The sequence below is a fragment of the Gastrolobium bilobum genome, unplaced genomic scaffold (assembly GCF_033153095.1).
Source record: "Gastrolobium bilobum isolate Gb01-03AN ecotype WA unplaced genomic scaffold, APGP_CSIRO_Gbil_v1 utg11002, whole genome shotgun sequence".
In the NCBI taxonomy this organism is placed as follows: domain Eukaryota; kingdom Viridiplantae; phylum Streptophyta; class Magnoliopsida; order Fabales; family Fabaceae; genus Gastrolobium; species Gastrolobium bilobum.
Window position 1 is genome coordinate 367,931 of NW_026899111.1, and position 15,306 is coordinate 383,236.

General features: G+C 29.6%; 1 protein-coding gene across 1 annotated transcript; it reads right to left on the reverse strand.

The window, feature by feature from the left end:
* Positions 1-435: 435 nt before the first annotated feature.
* Positions 436-13,051, reverse strand: LOC133287319 (myrcene synthase, chloroplastic-like). The gene is made up of 8 exons (XM_061484891.1): positions 12,824-13,051; positions 12,430-12,691; positions 11,925-12,303; positions 10,995-11,213; positions 10,755-10,893; positions 9,686-9,934; positions 9,106-9,414; positions 436-1,668 (listed from the first exon to the last, which is right to left on the reverse strand). Exons 1-8 carry the CDS (start codon positions 13,049-13,051, stop codon positions 436-438), a joined length of 3,018 nt encoding a protein of 1,005 aa, XP_061340875.1.
* Positions 13,052-15,306: the final 2,255 nt, after the last annotated feature.

The following is a 15,306-nucleotide window of genomic DNA, read 5'->3' on the forward strand; positions in this document are numbered from 1 at the left end:
GTCTTAATTATTATACCTATTAGAATTAATTATAAAACTGGAAAAAAGATATGTATAAAATAAATTTAATTTTAATAAAAAATTATTAATTAAACAAAAAATATTTAAAATTATAAAAATATACTTTAAAATAAAGTAAATTAAAATCTGAACTAAAAATAATGACACAAAAAGGAAAAAAAATTCGTACAAGAAACTTTTTAAAAAGTACTTAAGATAAATATTTTAAATGTATATATATATATATATATATATATATATATATATATATATATATATATATATATCTATATTTATATAATATAAATTAAAAGAGAAAAAAATTATTTTTTCAAACGTATGAATAATTAATTCAATTATCATGTTGAATTTTAAATTTTAAATTTTTTTTTTTTTTTGTACAAGTAAGGAAAATAAACAACCAAAGAAAACAAACTACCTACTACCTTGGGCACAGTTCGCCCTACAATCTTCCAACAAAAGATCTAAACAACCCTCAGGGGGTTCACTAAGCCAAACAATACTCCAGTCCACTTGCGAAGCCTGGCGAGCTAGCCAATCCGCCACTCTATTGCATTCTCTATTCACATGATCAACCCTCACCATCCAACTCTTCTCCAGCATCTCTCTTATCCTAAGCATGAGCAGATGGCAAGGGTGCGAATCCACACATCCTTGAGTAATCAACTCACACGCATCCATGGAATCTGTTTCCACCATCACTCGTTGGTAGCCTTTTACCCAAGTCCATTCCAAGCCAATTAATATACCCCATAGTTTAGCCATCAGAATATTACCACACCCAAGTCCTTTTGAAAAACCAGCAATCCAATCCCCATTACAACTTCGGATGACACCACCACAGCTGAGACGTGTTCCTTTTACAGAGCAAGCTCCATCCGAATTAAGCTTTATCCAGGTAGTTGGAGGTGCTTCCCAATGGGGCTTCCTCACACTCCTACTGTCAACCATCAAACCAGCTTTACAGAACATTTTTTCAGCCACTAATACATTATGCATAAACATCATAGCATGTCTCACAACTTCTATAGGAGTTTCCCATTCATCATTAAAAACTCCATTGTTTCTTTCCTTCCATATCAGCCAACAGACAACCCCAAACAGCCTCCTCCAGTCCTTATTTTCCTTCTTCCTATTCAGATTTCTTTCAATCCAGCTTACAAAATCACCTTCCCAGAAACCGTTTAGCACCAACCCGTGACAGCATAACTGCCAAATCTGGCAAGCCCAACTGCACTCTCTAAAAATATGATTACAATCTTCCACATCAGCCTGCCATCTCATGCAGGTAGCATCTTCACCAAGATGCCTCCTTACTCTTTGATCATTAGATAGCAGATTCTCCCCCATAAGGAGCCAAAGGAAAGCTCTTATACGCTGAGGCCCCTCCCAATCCCAAGCCAGACACCAGTTCCTACTGTCATCATAATCAAACTGCCTACTTAAAGAAATATATGCAGTCTTGATCGAAAAAATACCTGTGCTAGATAAATTCCAGACCACCTTATCAGTTCCAGCACCCTCAGATGGAGGCATCACCTTTGCAATAGCATCAACAGCCTCATTACTCAGAAAGCTGTTGAACTTAGACCACTGCCAGCCACCATCTGGATCAGCACAATCACACACCCACCAGCTGCTTGCTTCCTCCGGAATGGGTTTAATAATTCTGTCTATAAGTCTTCCAAATCCAGGAACCCATTAATTAAACAAAAAATATTTAAAATTATAAAAATATACTTTAAAATAAAGTAAATTAAAATCTGAACTAAAAATAATGATACAAAAAGGGAAAAAAATTCGTACAAGAAACTTTTTAAAAAATACTTAAGATAAATATTTTAAATGTATATATTTTTATATATATATATATATATATATCTATATTTATATAATATAAATTAAAAGAGAAAAAAATTATTTTTTCAAACGTATGAATAATTAATTCAATTATCATGTTGAATTTTAAATTTTAAAATTAAATATATTAGAAAGAAATCAAACTTTCATTTTTTGATGTAAGAGTGTAATTAACACAATTTTCTATGTCGTCCTAGAAGCTATTACTTGGAGATTGGAAAATGTGCACATACTTCTATGCATGTTTTCCTTTATTTTTTGTATAGAAAATTGTTAAGTGTATTAATTTATTATTATGTCTACTGGGAGGGAAAATATTTATTACTTAAAATTTAAACTTTCTAAATTTGAATTTTGAACTTGAGATGTGAGAAAAGATTCAGCATTTAATATTGTCCACTACTTTCTGCATGGAAAATTATTAAGCATATTTTTTTTTTTTGATAACAATTATTAAGCATATTAATGATAGTTATTATTATGTCTATTGGTCTTAATTATTATATCTATTAGAATTAATTATAAAACTGGAAAAAAGATATGTATAAAATAAATTTAATTTTAATAAAAAATTATTAATTAAACAAAAAGAATATTTAAAATTATAAAAATATACTTTAAATTAAAGTAAATTAAAATCTTAACTTAAAATAATCATGTAGTTTCAGCTTTGTGTTCACAATTGCATGTCAATTTAAAAACAAATTACATAATAAATTTTTAATTAAATCGAAAATCGAAATTAAGAAATTAGTGGGAGACATCTAATTAATGACCCACTATCATTTTTACATTGAAACTGTAAGGTTTTTAATTGTTATATTGGAAGATGGAAGGTTCTTTATTAATGTTACTTGAAAATGGAAAACTAATCATTTGATATTTTCTTATAACCTTCAAACTATTCAGACGCTTAATCTTCTGCCACCTGTGTGTTCTCACGTGCTTGTCAATTTTGAAAATAAATAAATAACTAAAAATTAAGTTTTAAGTAAATTAAATATCAAAATTAAAGTATTAGTGGCAAACATCAAATTAATGTCCCACTATCATTTTTACATTGGAATTGTAATATTTTTAATTTTTCTGTTGGAAGTTGAAAGGTGCATTACCAATGTTATTTGAAAATGAAAAATCCATCATTTCATGGAGAATATACACAAGCTTCTATGCATATTTCCCACTACTTTTAGTATGAAAAATTATTAAATCTATTAATAATATTTATTATTATGTCTACAGGGGGAGAAAATATTTAATATTTCAAAATTCAAACTTTTTAAATTTGAATTTTTAACTTAATAGGTGGAAAAAGAATTCCGCATTAATGTTTCTGTAGTGAAAATATATATATAGTAAAATTAAATTTAATATGTTAAATTATAGATTAAACAAAAAATTAATTAAAATTTATAAAAAAAATTTGTATAGTTGATAAAAAATAATTTAAATTTGAAATTTAAATGAAAAAAATTAGAAATGACATATTTATACCTTAAATAAATTAAAACTTTTTTTTGGTACAAAAATAAATTAAAATTTTACTAAATCGAAATACAAAAATTGAAAAATATTTCCACACAGGTATTTTTTTAACATAAATGTTTTAAATATATATGTATAACCAATATTAAAAAGTATAGAAATTATAAATTAAAAGAGAAAAAATTTATATTTTTCAAAAATATGTCTAATTAATATAAAATTCAATTCAATTCCCCAAACATTCGATATACTAGAATACTGTTTGTATCAACTGATGTTTGTTCATCATATTTGTGTTACAAATATAAAAAAAAATATGCACAATGAAAATAAAAGAATTTAAACCAAAAATAAAAAATGAAATTTATCGTTCTGTAAAAAAAGAAAAATAAAAGTTAATCACTATAACAATACGATTTTTAATTTAATATATAAGAAAGAACACAATTTATTATATTGTAAATGAAAACTAGAATGTTTTTTTTTGGTAAAATGAAAAACTAGAAATTATTACTTGGAGATTGTGCACATCCTTCTATGCATTTTTTCCGCTACTTTCTATATAGAAAATTATTAAACCTATTAATAATATTAATTATTATGTTTATTGGGTGAAAATTATTTAACATTTAAAATTTTAATTTTTTAAATTTGAATTTTGAATTTAATAAGTGAAAAAAGAGTTCAGCATTTAATGTTTCTGTAATGGGAAAAAGAGATATATATATATATATATATATATATATATATATATATATATATATATATATATATATATATATATATATAGGGCATGATCCTTTGAAACCGGTGTCAAATTTGAAATTTGACACCTCATCTGAGAGCCGTTAGATCAAAAAAGATCAACGACTCTAATTCCTAAGCATGTGACGCCATTGATCTTTTTTGATCTAACGGCTCTCAGATGAGGTGTCAAGTTTCAAATTTGACAATGGTGTCAAAGGATCATTCCTCATATATATATATATATATATATATATATATATATATATATATATATATATATATAAAAATTTGAATTTTAATATAAAATTATAGATTAAACAAAAAATATAAGGAAGCTGATAGTTAAAGGTTGCATACTGAGCTTGGCACAGAGGGTCTGCCTGCCCCGCCTGCCAACACGTTTTTATAATTAAATTAAAATTTTATTATTCTTTTTTTATAATTAAATTCCTAATTCAGATTTCAATTTTTGTAAATACAAATTTATAAAATTCTAAATAATAACGACACAAATCCTTGCAAAAAATAATTATTTATTATTATTTTGTAAATCTAATTGTAATATATAAAATTTCATCACTGAGATAAAATATAAAAATCTAGACGCAACTATAAGAGCCTTTTTGTAGATAAATATAAAAACCTATTACATCCTAATAGTTAGATGTGGCAAACTGAGCTCGCCCGGAGGGCCGGCCCACCAACACATTTTTATAATTAAATTGAAATTTTATCCTTCTTCTATATTAATTAAATTCGTAAATCTTATTTTGATTTTTGTAAATACAAATTTGCAAAATTTCAAATAGAAACGACACAAATCCTTGCAACAAATTTTTTTACTATTATATTTAAAATATGATTATAATAAATGAAAGTCCATCTTAGAGATAAAATATAAAAACCTAAATGTGACGATAAGAACCTTTTTGTGGATAAATATAAAAATCTATTGCATGCTAATAGTTAGAGGTGGCAAACTGGGCTCTGCCCGAGGGCCGAGCCCACCAACACTTTTTTATAATTAAAATAAAATTTCATCATTCTTCTTTTATAATTATTCCTAAATCTGATTTTAAATTTTGTAAATACAAATTTGTAAAATTCAAAATACTAATGACATAAATCCTTTCAAAAAAATAATTATTTACATAAAATGCTGATAGTTAAATGTTGTAAACTGGGCTTGGCCCAGAGGGTCTGCCCGCCCCGCCTGCTAACACGTTGTAATAATTAAATTAAAATTTTACTATTCTTCTTTTATAATTAAATTCCTAATTCATATTTCAATTTTTGTAAATACTAATTTATAAAATTTCAAATACTAACGACAAAAATCCTTGCAAAAAAATATTTATTATTATTTTGTAAATCTAATTGTAATAAATGAAAGTTCATCACTGAGATAAAATATAAAAACCTAGACGTAATTATAAGAGCTTTTTTTTTAGGATAGATATAAAAACCTTTTACATGCTAATAGTTAGAGGTGGCAAACTGGGCTCGGCTCTCCAACATATTTTTATAATTAAATTAAAATTTCACTATTCTTTTTTTATAATTAAAATTTCACTATTCTTTTTTCCGGTGCATCGCACGAGTTATACTTAAATTTGAAGGAACTTTTTATGTAGGGTGCTGATTTGGAATATTATTTAAGAAAACTTAACGTTCTTAATGAAAAATCCATATTATTTAAGGTCAACGTAAAAAAAAACAATTTGGAGTCATATAATGAGCAAAGATATCATGTTTCAAGTGTTTGAAGCAGCGAAACTATTGTCACCTTATTGTTAAAGTCTTTGGTGGACCCGAACGTATGTTGTTGTTTTTTAAAAATTTATCATCGTGGGTTCTTTATATTGTTACAAGTTTTTAGCATGTGTATTGATTTGATGTTGTTTAGACACATTTGCTCCAATGTAAGCAAAAAATATGACTCATACATGACCATTTGATTAATTTGCTTTCAAATCCCTTTCAAACAACGTTTTTTTGGTTCTAAAAAAATAACCCATTTTTTTTTGCTGAGACTATTACTTCTGGGTGTTAACATATTAGCGTAATTTATTTAATGAACATTTGCATTTTGTATCGTAGGCATAAATATGATGGTAGAAGAAGATGTTCCTGGTAATGCATAAACATAGAAGATCACATGTTCGGTATGTGTTGAACTCATCCCTCCAATGATTGCTACAGAATGATACTGAATTAATATCGTTTTCTTATTATAGGTACAAGCTGATCTTTTAGTTCCATATTTGCTTAGTCTGTTTGTTACCTTGATTTTATTAGCGGCTGTTATAGTTAGCAATAAGTTGTATGCATTTTTCTCTTTTTAGCCATCCTTATTTTAACTTGGTCAACTCTGGTGTATTTATTTTTTCATAACTCAATCGAGTAGATAACTATATTTGATTTGCATAATATTGATCACTCTGGATAGCAGATTTTTGTTTATGATTGATATTTGTAAAATTATGTGTCAATGCTGTAGTTTTTTCCACCTGAAATATAAAACAAGATAGCATCACGGGTTTTTGTAAGAATAAGGTTTGCAGTGCGATTAACCAACCACGCGGACGACAATATTTTGTTCTTTTTCCCGTGGCATCACACGGTTAATTCACTAGTTGGATTAAAAGGTAAACCTAAACCGCAAAAATATCTCTAGCTAGGAACCTAATGGGCACACGATGATATGAGACAGGGAAACAAAAAAAAACAAATAAAACTTACTGTGAATCTGTGATAATGGCTAATAGCGTGGAAGGCGCGATGAGGAAGGAGGGTGCGAGGTGGCTATGCGGTGCTGTGATGCGGCGGCACCCGGTGACCGGGTTTGATGGGGGTTCAATCAATGGCACACACACTCTTATTGTATTGGTTTTTTTTTTTTGGATTTTGAAGGTTTTTAAGTTACCAAAAGTATGGGGTTTCTCTCCTATTTTTCCTCCTACGTGTTTTTAGATTTTTTTTTTTTTTTTAAGAGTAACAGAAGCCAAAAAAAATCCAAGTCCCCCTTTGTTCTGCGTTTCTCATTTTTATAGAGGAAGAAAAAAAAAGAGCTTTCTTCAGCATACCAATTTTGTTCTCTCCTCTTATTTTTGTTCCATGCTCTTCTATTCTCACAAGTAAATATGGTGTCTTGTAACATTAATCAAACAAGTGTTTTAAAAATTGGCTCGGACTGGTCGGGTCGACTCCGATCTTAGTGATCCGGTGGGTTTCCCAATTCGACCGATCATTTGGACTAGTTCTACAGTCAATTTGGTTTGGACTGGTTGATCCGGCCGAGGTAACTCGATTAGACTAGTTGACTCTCTTTTTTTGGTTCCTGAGCACTCTTGAATTAAATTATGCTCGTATTTTGTTTAAATATGATTAATAAGTAAGTTGAAAATAAGAAGATATTTTGGATTAGTGCAGTTCGTTTGGGATAAACACTGATTGTCTCATCTTAACGGTGGACACTCTCTTTAGTGTATATTTTATGCCTATCATTTGTTATCATGATTTAGTTTACCTATATTATGTCAAGCACAAAATGTGCATTTAGCTTGGCAATTTTAATCCAATGTTATAATATGGTCTAGAGCTATAAACCTAAAAGTATATAAGTTTTGCTATCGTTGAGAACTAATTTATTTTTTGAAGCTCATTGATAAATTTTTTATGTGAATTTCTAATATAAGTAATATGTTTATATTTTTAATATGTGAATAGTAAATTCGATTGAAGCAATGCTCCAGTGACCCAGTACCTCGACCGAGTCGATGACCGATCTGAATTTTAAAACACTGAACCAAACCCCTTGCTACTTCAATGATAAGATTTTTTTTAATTGTTGTTTTATTTTAAATTTATATCTCCTGAACAAAATATGATGTTTACAATTCCCATGAGGAGGATTGAAGTTTTTCTCCATTGTTTAGCATAGTTTTTCATTTGTATATATGATATTGGCCTGTATATATTTTATTCTCTTCATTATGTATGATGTTATTTTTTCATCGATGTTAAACTAGTTGTATACTGCCTGTTCTGTGTACTGCTGCTTTATCAGGTACCCCATGAACCATTTGTTTGAATAAAATTGTTTTGAAAATAAATACTTTTTAAAAAATTTAAATTTTTTGTTTTCGATGGAAAGTAAATTCCATCAGAAAAAATAACGCAAAATTTAGCTTTCAACCAAATGAAATTCCTTATTTGTTTCAACGGATTTTTTTTTTTTTGACAGAATTTGCAGCTAAATTCCGTTAAAAATTGTGACTCAGATTTTTTGACAAAACATACTAAAAATTAATTGTATTTAGTTGAAATTTTTTACGAAAATTTATTAAAAAAATAGTATTTTTCTTAAGGAAGGTTATACTTACAACTTTTTTTTTACAACTTTTTTTTTTACAACCTCTTACAACCATATCTTAACACCGTTGATTTCCGTCAATCAACGGTTATCATTTATTGTGAATTAATAATTATTTAATGAGTTTAATTTGCGAAAATGATAACCGTTGATTGACGAAAATCAACAGTGTTAAGATATAGTTGTAAGAGGTTGTAAAAAAAAAGTTGTAAATATAAACTTTCTCATTTTTTTTCCCTTTTTTGACAAATTATTTTCTGTTGATACCTTCGACGGATTTTTGTTTTTTTTGTTTTTTATACATCCAATTTCCGTTGAAATGTGTGTTTTGACGTACAAAAATGAAACGGTGTTAATCCCGTTGAAATTATTCCTTCTAAAATAAGCCATTTCTAGTAGTGAACTAAGTTTTATTCAAGATTACAACATTAACTGAAAATAATATGTTAATCGTCCGTTATTTTACACATTCTTTATGTTCCTACATTTTACATATTCAGTCAAACATAGCAATATTAATACTTCAAATCATAAGCAACACAACTTTAGCGGCAAGCTAGACTTTTAATAGTGCTAGGACTCTATGAAACTCTAGTCTATTAATTATTATTTTCAACAGCATATTTCTCTTTAATTGTGACAGGAATGGGTTGCATAATCAATGATAGCATGCAACTCTTGATGTCATGATCTGGTAGTGTATACCCATCTCCATATTGGTAAAAGCACAGTGACATTCTTGCAACATCTATAGCAGTATCTATGAAACTCTGAGAGAAAGAAGAATTGCGAGCTTCTTCATTCATCTTCTTCCATGTTGTACGTATCATGCCCTTTATGTACTCACGAGAGTCTGCTTCAGAAGCACCAGTTTCTTCCATGTGGCATTGAATTGATTTAGTAACATCACCTGTATCCACCTCACGCTAAAAATAAAAGAGCTAAATTGTTAAAGTATAATATAAATCATTAAAGGTTGGTGGATCTATTTATTGTCCACTCTTCAAGTCCAGTGAACTTTTGTATGAAATGACGTGTTAAAGTATAATATAAATCATTAAAAAGTTCTCACCCACTATCTTAAGCTTTTAGATTAAATTGGTTTTAAGAGGAAATAAAATAAAAAAGGTATATGGATTGAATTCAATTTTTTTTTTTCTTTTTTGGTAAAGAATAGGAAATGGATTGTTATGGTACCTTGCATGTTCCAAGGTCATTCGCAAGGCGAAAAATAATTGCCGAAAGGCGAATTATATTGGGATATTCTTCTAAGAAAACTAAATCCTCCTTTCCTAATGGACGTGGAATCAAGAAGTAAGCATGCACCAGTACAACAGGTCCACTTATGGTTATCCACGCATTCTCAATGTATTCTTGTAGTCTTGGCGTATATCCACTATAGTACCATTTAGCCTCAACCAAATACGATTTGCATAAATCAGCCCACTACAAAGTTATGATAAAATGAGTAAGAGATATATATCGTAATTAATTAAGGGTTTAATGTTGTGGGAGATATAATTATTTTCTACGTATAGATAAAAATGTATGGGATTCATGTGAGGAGAAGAAAGAAAAAAAACACATGAATCCACACTTTTATGTGTGTATAGAAAATAACTAATATGATAAACACTAAATCCATTAATTAATATAATATATGAAAACTCATAAAAAAAATAGATAATACAGATAAAACAAACATGAGAATAATTTTATTTTCCTTTGAAAATATATCATTTGTCAATTTAGTCATTAAAACTTAGATTTTTTTTTGCAAGGGCAGCTAAACTCTCTCTACCAAAATTTTAATATAGTTATGTATTGAGAACTCAAATTCAATATCACTAATTAAGCTAAAACAACCTCATACCAGTTGATTCACGTGCTTGTGGCTAATTAAAATATTTAATTTTCCATCTATGCATCTATTATTAACTTGAAAAGCTTTTGTATAAAGGTTAAAATATGAAATGACATATATTGCACACTCAATCAGGCCAAAACCATTTTGCTTTACCAATCTTGTACACTAGTTGGGGTTTATATATGAATGTAATATTCCACCTTAAGATATTTATATTTCTTTTATAGGTATGTTGTGAATCAACTTATTAAAACTCAAATAAATGGAGGGATGAAAAATTAAAAATTTTAAGAAATGGATTGACAAAATTATATATCAAAAGAACTAAATTGTTTACAAATATGTTTTTCAGAGTCAAAACAAAATTTTACTCCAAGAACAAAACAAATAATTGCATACCGCTTTCTTTAGGTATGGAATAATGTTGTATCTATTCTCTTTTAGGGTGGCATAAGCTATTTCATTGACGGAGTTATAGAGTGCAAGGAAGCATATTTTCATGTAGTGTGGTAGACCATCCATAGCATTTAGATCCCATCTAGAATCACAAACAAATTGATAATAACCAATCGTTAGAGGAGAGGAAAATTTGCAAAAAGAGGTCGACGGAAAATAGAACAGAGAAGTAATAATATTAACCTGTCTATTGCTTCTGTGAAGAGCTCTAATTCTTCCAAGGTGCCATGTACATCATAAATATCATCAATGGTGGTTATAAGGGAAATGACCTTTGTTAATTCTTTTCTGAAATTTCCGAGATCTGGTTTAAAATTGAATCCCACGGCCCAATAGAAATTCTCCACAAACCTGTTCCTAACAAAACTCAACTCTTCTACTAAGCCAGTTCCTTTCCACCATCTAAAACCGAGAGAAAATTTCAAGTATTAGCACAAAGCATGTTATTCATCAAGATATGTTTTAAAAAATCGAAAGGAGAATAATTAACCCAGCCTTAAAATGAAACTATTGTTGGGTTTTTCCTCCTTCAACGCACAAGGCCCAATGTTGATGGAACTTGGGGTTCAAGTTTGTCATGGAACTTGGGGCTCAAGTAACCCTAAACCTTCTTCTTCCCTATATAAGCATTAGTTGTGGGATGGAGGTAAGGTTAGCTTGAGAGACATTTTTGTGAGACTATTTTGAGAGCACCTCTAGGGGAGAAGCTTGAAAGTTAGACCTCGTTAGGAAAGTTTTAGAGAAAACCATCATTGTAGGTGAGGTTTGAGTGTACTATCATTATTGGTAATGTTTGATTCTTGTAACCCATTATTTCATAGTGAAAGTTTGATTATGGACTAGTATCTCGTGTGTTTTTACTTTTTCACATTTGAAAAGATTTTTCCATGTTAAAATCTGTTTGTTTTCATTTTTTTCTCTCTCCTTTACAATTTTTGTTTCTGCTGCGCATAGGTTAGCCTGGTAAGTTCAGACCAACCTCTCTGTGATAACCGAGCTCACAAAGGCTTGTTAGCCGAGATTGAGGGACCGAGTTCGTCCCAACAACTATATGTTACTCAATATGATGGTATCTTAATATATTTATCAATCTTGTATGAGTGTCATCATCACCTTGATGTATACTTGAGTTCTTCTTGGTAGATGCTTTGAACCATGTTGAAATCCAATTTAGCAAACTGAAGTAAAGCGTGTTTCTCATTTTGCCTTCTCTCTTCTAAAAAATTAATGAACCACAAAGCCTCCAATCTTGGCACCCTCCAATGCAACGGAAACTCCAAAGCATGACTGATTAGGAGTGATGTACCATTACCTCTATTCTTCTCCACATATTCTTCGAGAAATTTTGATGTGAAATCTCTTGCTTCATCGAGTATAAGTTCGTCTTCCACTGAATGAAACGAGGCTTCATACAGTGACAGCAATCCCTCGACATCAACAGAGAGGCATTTTTTGAAATTACCCATTTCATCTTGAAAGCCACCAAAAACATCTGCAAAACCATTTTTTTTTTTATGCATAAAAAGTTAAACAGTAGTTATGCGACAATCTCAATCGGTCAATATTAATGTTTCATAGTAAAATCTGAAAGTGTATCAAGTCCTATAAAATTCAATACCTGTTGATAGATTATATCCATGTTGCCTTAACAGTCTGAAAGCAAGGGCCGTGGCATATAAATTATTCTTCCTCTTTAACATGTCCATATTGCTGTGTACATTTTCCAGTATACTCCTTATTTCATTGGTAAAATGATAAGCAACACCAAGCCTTTGCAAGACATCAATCATCTCAAGTTGTTCAGCATGATCTTCCACTTGGCAAAGCATCACCCTGATTTCTTCCTTTAGCACTCTGCTTTGCTTTGTGTATTTTTCTTCCTACAATAATTTAACTATAATGTGTTAGCTTCAGTATTTTTCAGAGTATGTTATAAACCTATAGGACTTGGATATTGCATGGACTTTTGATTGATAAATATGGGATTAAAAACCAAGAGGAAGGAAACATACCTTATATTCACTACTCAATGATTGGATATAATCATAATGCCAAATTGAAGGTTGGAAGTTTGCAGATCGACGAACAGTTTGAGTATGGCTAGAAACATCAGATAACGCCATGCATTGGATTGGACAAGGGACATTAAAGTTCTTGGTTACTAGGGATGATGTTTTTCTTTCTAGAGGAACCATTTTACCAAAACTGATGGAGTGTAAAGGAAGTTGACGAGCGGCCATTCGTTTGAAATGTATTCGAGATTAATATACTGCAAAATTTGTTAGGTTTCCTTAGATTTTGTGCTGCATATTGGAGGCAAATTAAAGCCTTTATATAGGAAAAAAAAAATTACGTAGACAAGATAATGATTTACACATTTAATGTTCACCACTCTATTATAAATTTATAACTAACTATGGTTAGCTATGCGTATTTATTTTATTTTATTTCTTTTTAAAAAAATCTTTTCGATTTTTTAAAAAGTCTAAAATTTGTATAATAATTATTGTGAAAATAACATATCTTTTGTATATATTGACTTTGTATAATTTGTATGATGATCATTGTGCAAGCTAGAAGTATCAGTAAACGATAATCTAATTTTCAATATAGTACCAAAAAAAGTTGAATTATCATCTTTTACCTCTAACAAAAAATTTACGATGTAATTGCCTGAGATACGGAGTAACCCAAATTTTCATCATACAGATGAGCTATTGTACAACAATAACCCATGCAATAGAAGCACAACCCACTTTTTCTAACATAGATCAAGCATAATCCACTTTCTCCAACATAATGAAATTGACAAATGACAACATTGTTTACAAAAGCATAAAAGCATTGTCATCGGCAAGGAAGCACGGACACTTGTAAAAATAGGAAGAGTCGGGTCCGACACGCTCCGACACGGTGTCGGACACGCGGTTGACTTTTTCCGACACGTTGACCATTCCGACACGCGAATTTGACCGTGTCCGATACGGTCAAATGGCATTTTCGTAATTTTTTTAAAATTTTTTAAATTTTTTTTTTTAAAAGTTAAAATATATTAATAAAGCTTTCACCTGATCATATTAATTTTATATTTTTGTCTTTTTTCCCCTTAAGTAAATAAGAGATCATCTCAGCATTATTGTTGTTGATTCCTATCACGCTCTTGTTGTATCTTCTTCTCTCTAATCTCTCTCTAATATGATTTGATCTCTCTATCTGATATTATATCTCTTTCTCTCATCCCAGTTCTTATTTTTTTATTAAAGCTTCCATCTTTATAACGTGTTGATGGGTATTATTAATTTAGTTTCTTTTTTTGTTAAATTATTAAATATTAAATGAAATATACACTATATAAATTAAAAATATTATTTAATATTAAAACGTGTCCCAACGTGTCGAAGTCCATAATTTTTTAGAATTGACGTGTCGGAGTGTCGTGTCACGTGTCGCGTGTCGTATCGGTGCTACATAGGTCATCGGATATTAGGCATTAAGGTAGATTTCTGATGAGTTAGTGAGTCTTGGGTTTAGAATTTTGTTATATGATTTTTGAGTTATGATTGGGGAATAGGCCGAAGTAGGTAAATGATAAGGTTGAGGAATAATTGGATTGATTTGGATTGGATCGATTTTCTCCAATCAAAGTGAAAACTGGTCCAATTCAATTAAATTTTGTGGGTTTTTTTTTCAGTTTTCAATTTTTTGATTTTCAATTAATTTAATTTTCAATTTTTTGATTCGATAACCGTGCGATTTGAATCGATAGATCAACTCCCCTAATCAAATCTGAAACGAGAACTATAAATCGGTCACATTTGTCACATGTATTAAGTATTACAGCGCACGATAAACCCACATCATAATTCATGTGGCTGTAGGCTACAGCCACATGAATCTGTAGGCCCTGCGTAGTGATATCCACACAAATGGAAAGACGGGTACCGAATATTAGGCCCTGCGTAGTGATATCCACACAAATAAAAGGACGGGTACCGACTATTCTCCACAAATAATTCATACGGTCAGTTATATATATATATATATATATATATATATATATATATATATATATATATATAAAATATCATTATCTCATGTTAAATAAAAAAAACAATTGTACTAAAAAAATGAGAAAAACAATTCCCTTTATAAAAACTGATATTTTATAATAAATTTTGGAACTCATTTTTCATGCTACAGGAGAATAACTATCTAAAAACATCACAAATGAAATCTACAAATAAGAGGAAAAATAAATAAATATAAGACTCGTTTCTGTTTTGTGTCTGGTGGAAGTTGATTTATATCCTATTAATGAGAGAAGTATAACCAAATAAACATATAAATTAGTAGTTTAAAATAAAATAGCTTGTTATAAAAAAAATAAAAATAAAATAGCTTACATGGAAGTGAAAAAAAAAAAATGATCTATATTATATTCGAAGATGTCCTCCTCATTAATTCTATTATTGTTGCCTTCTGTTTCTTCCTCTTC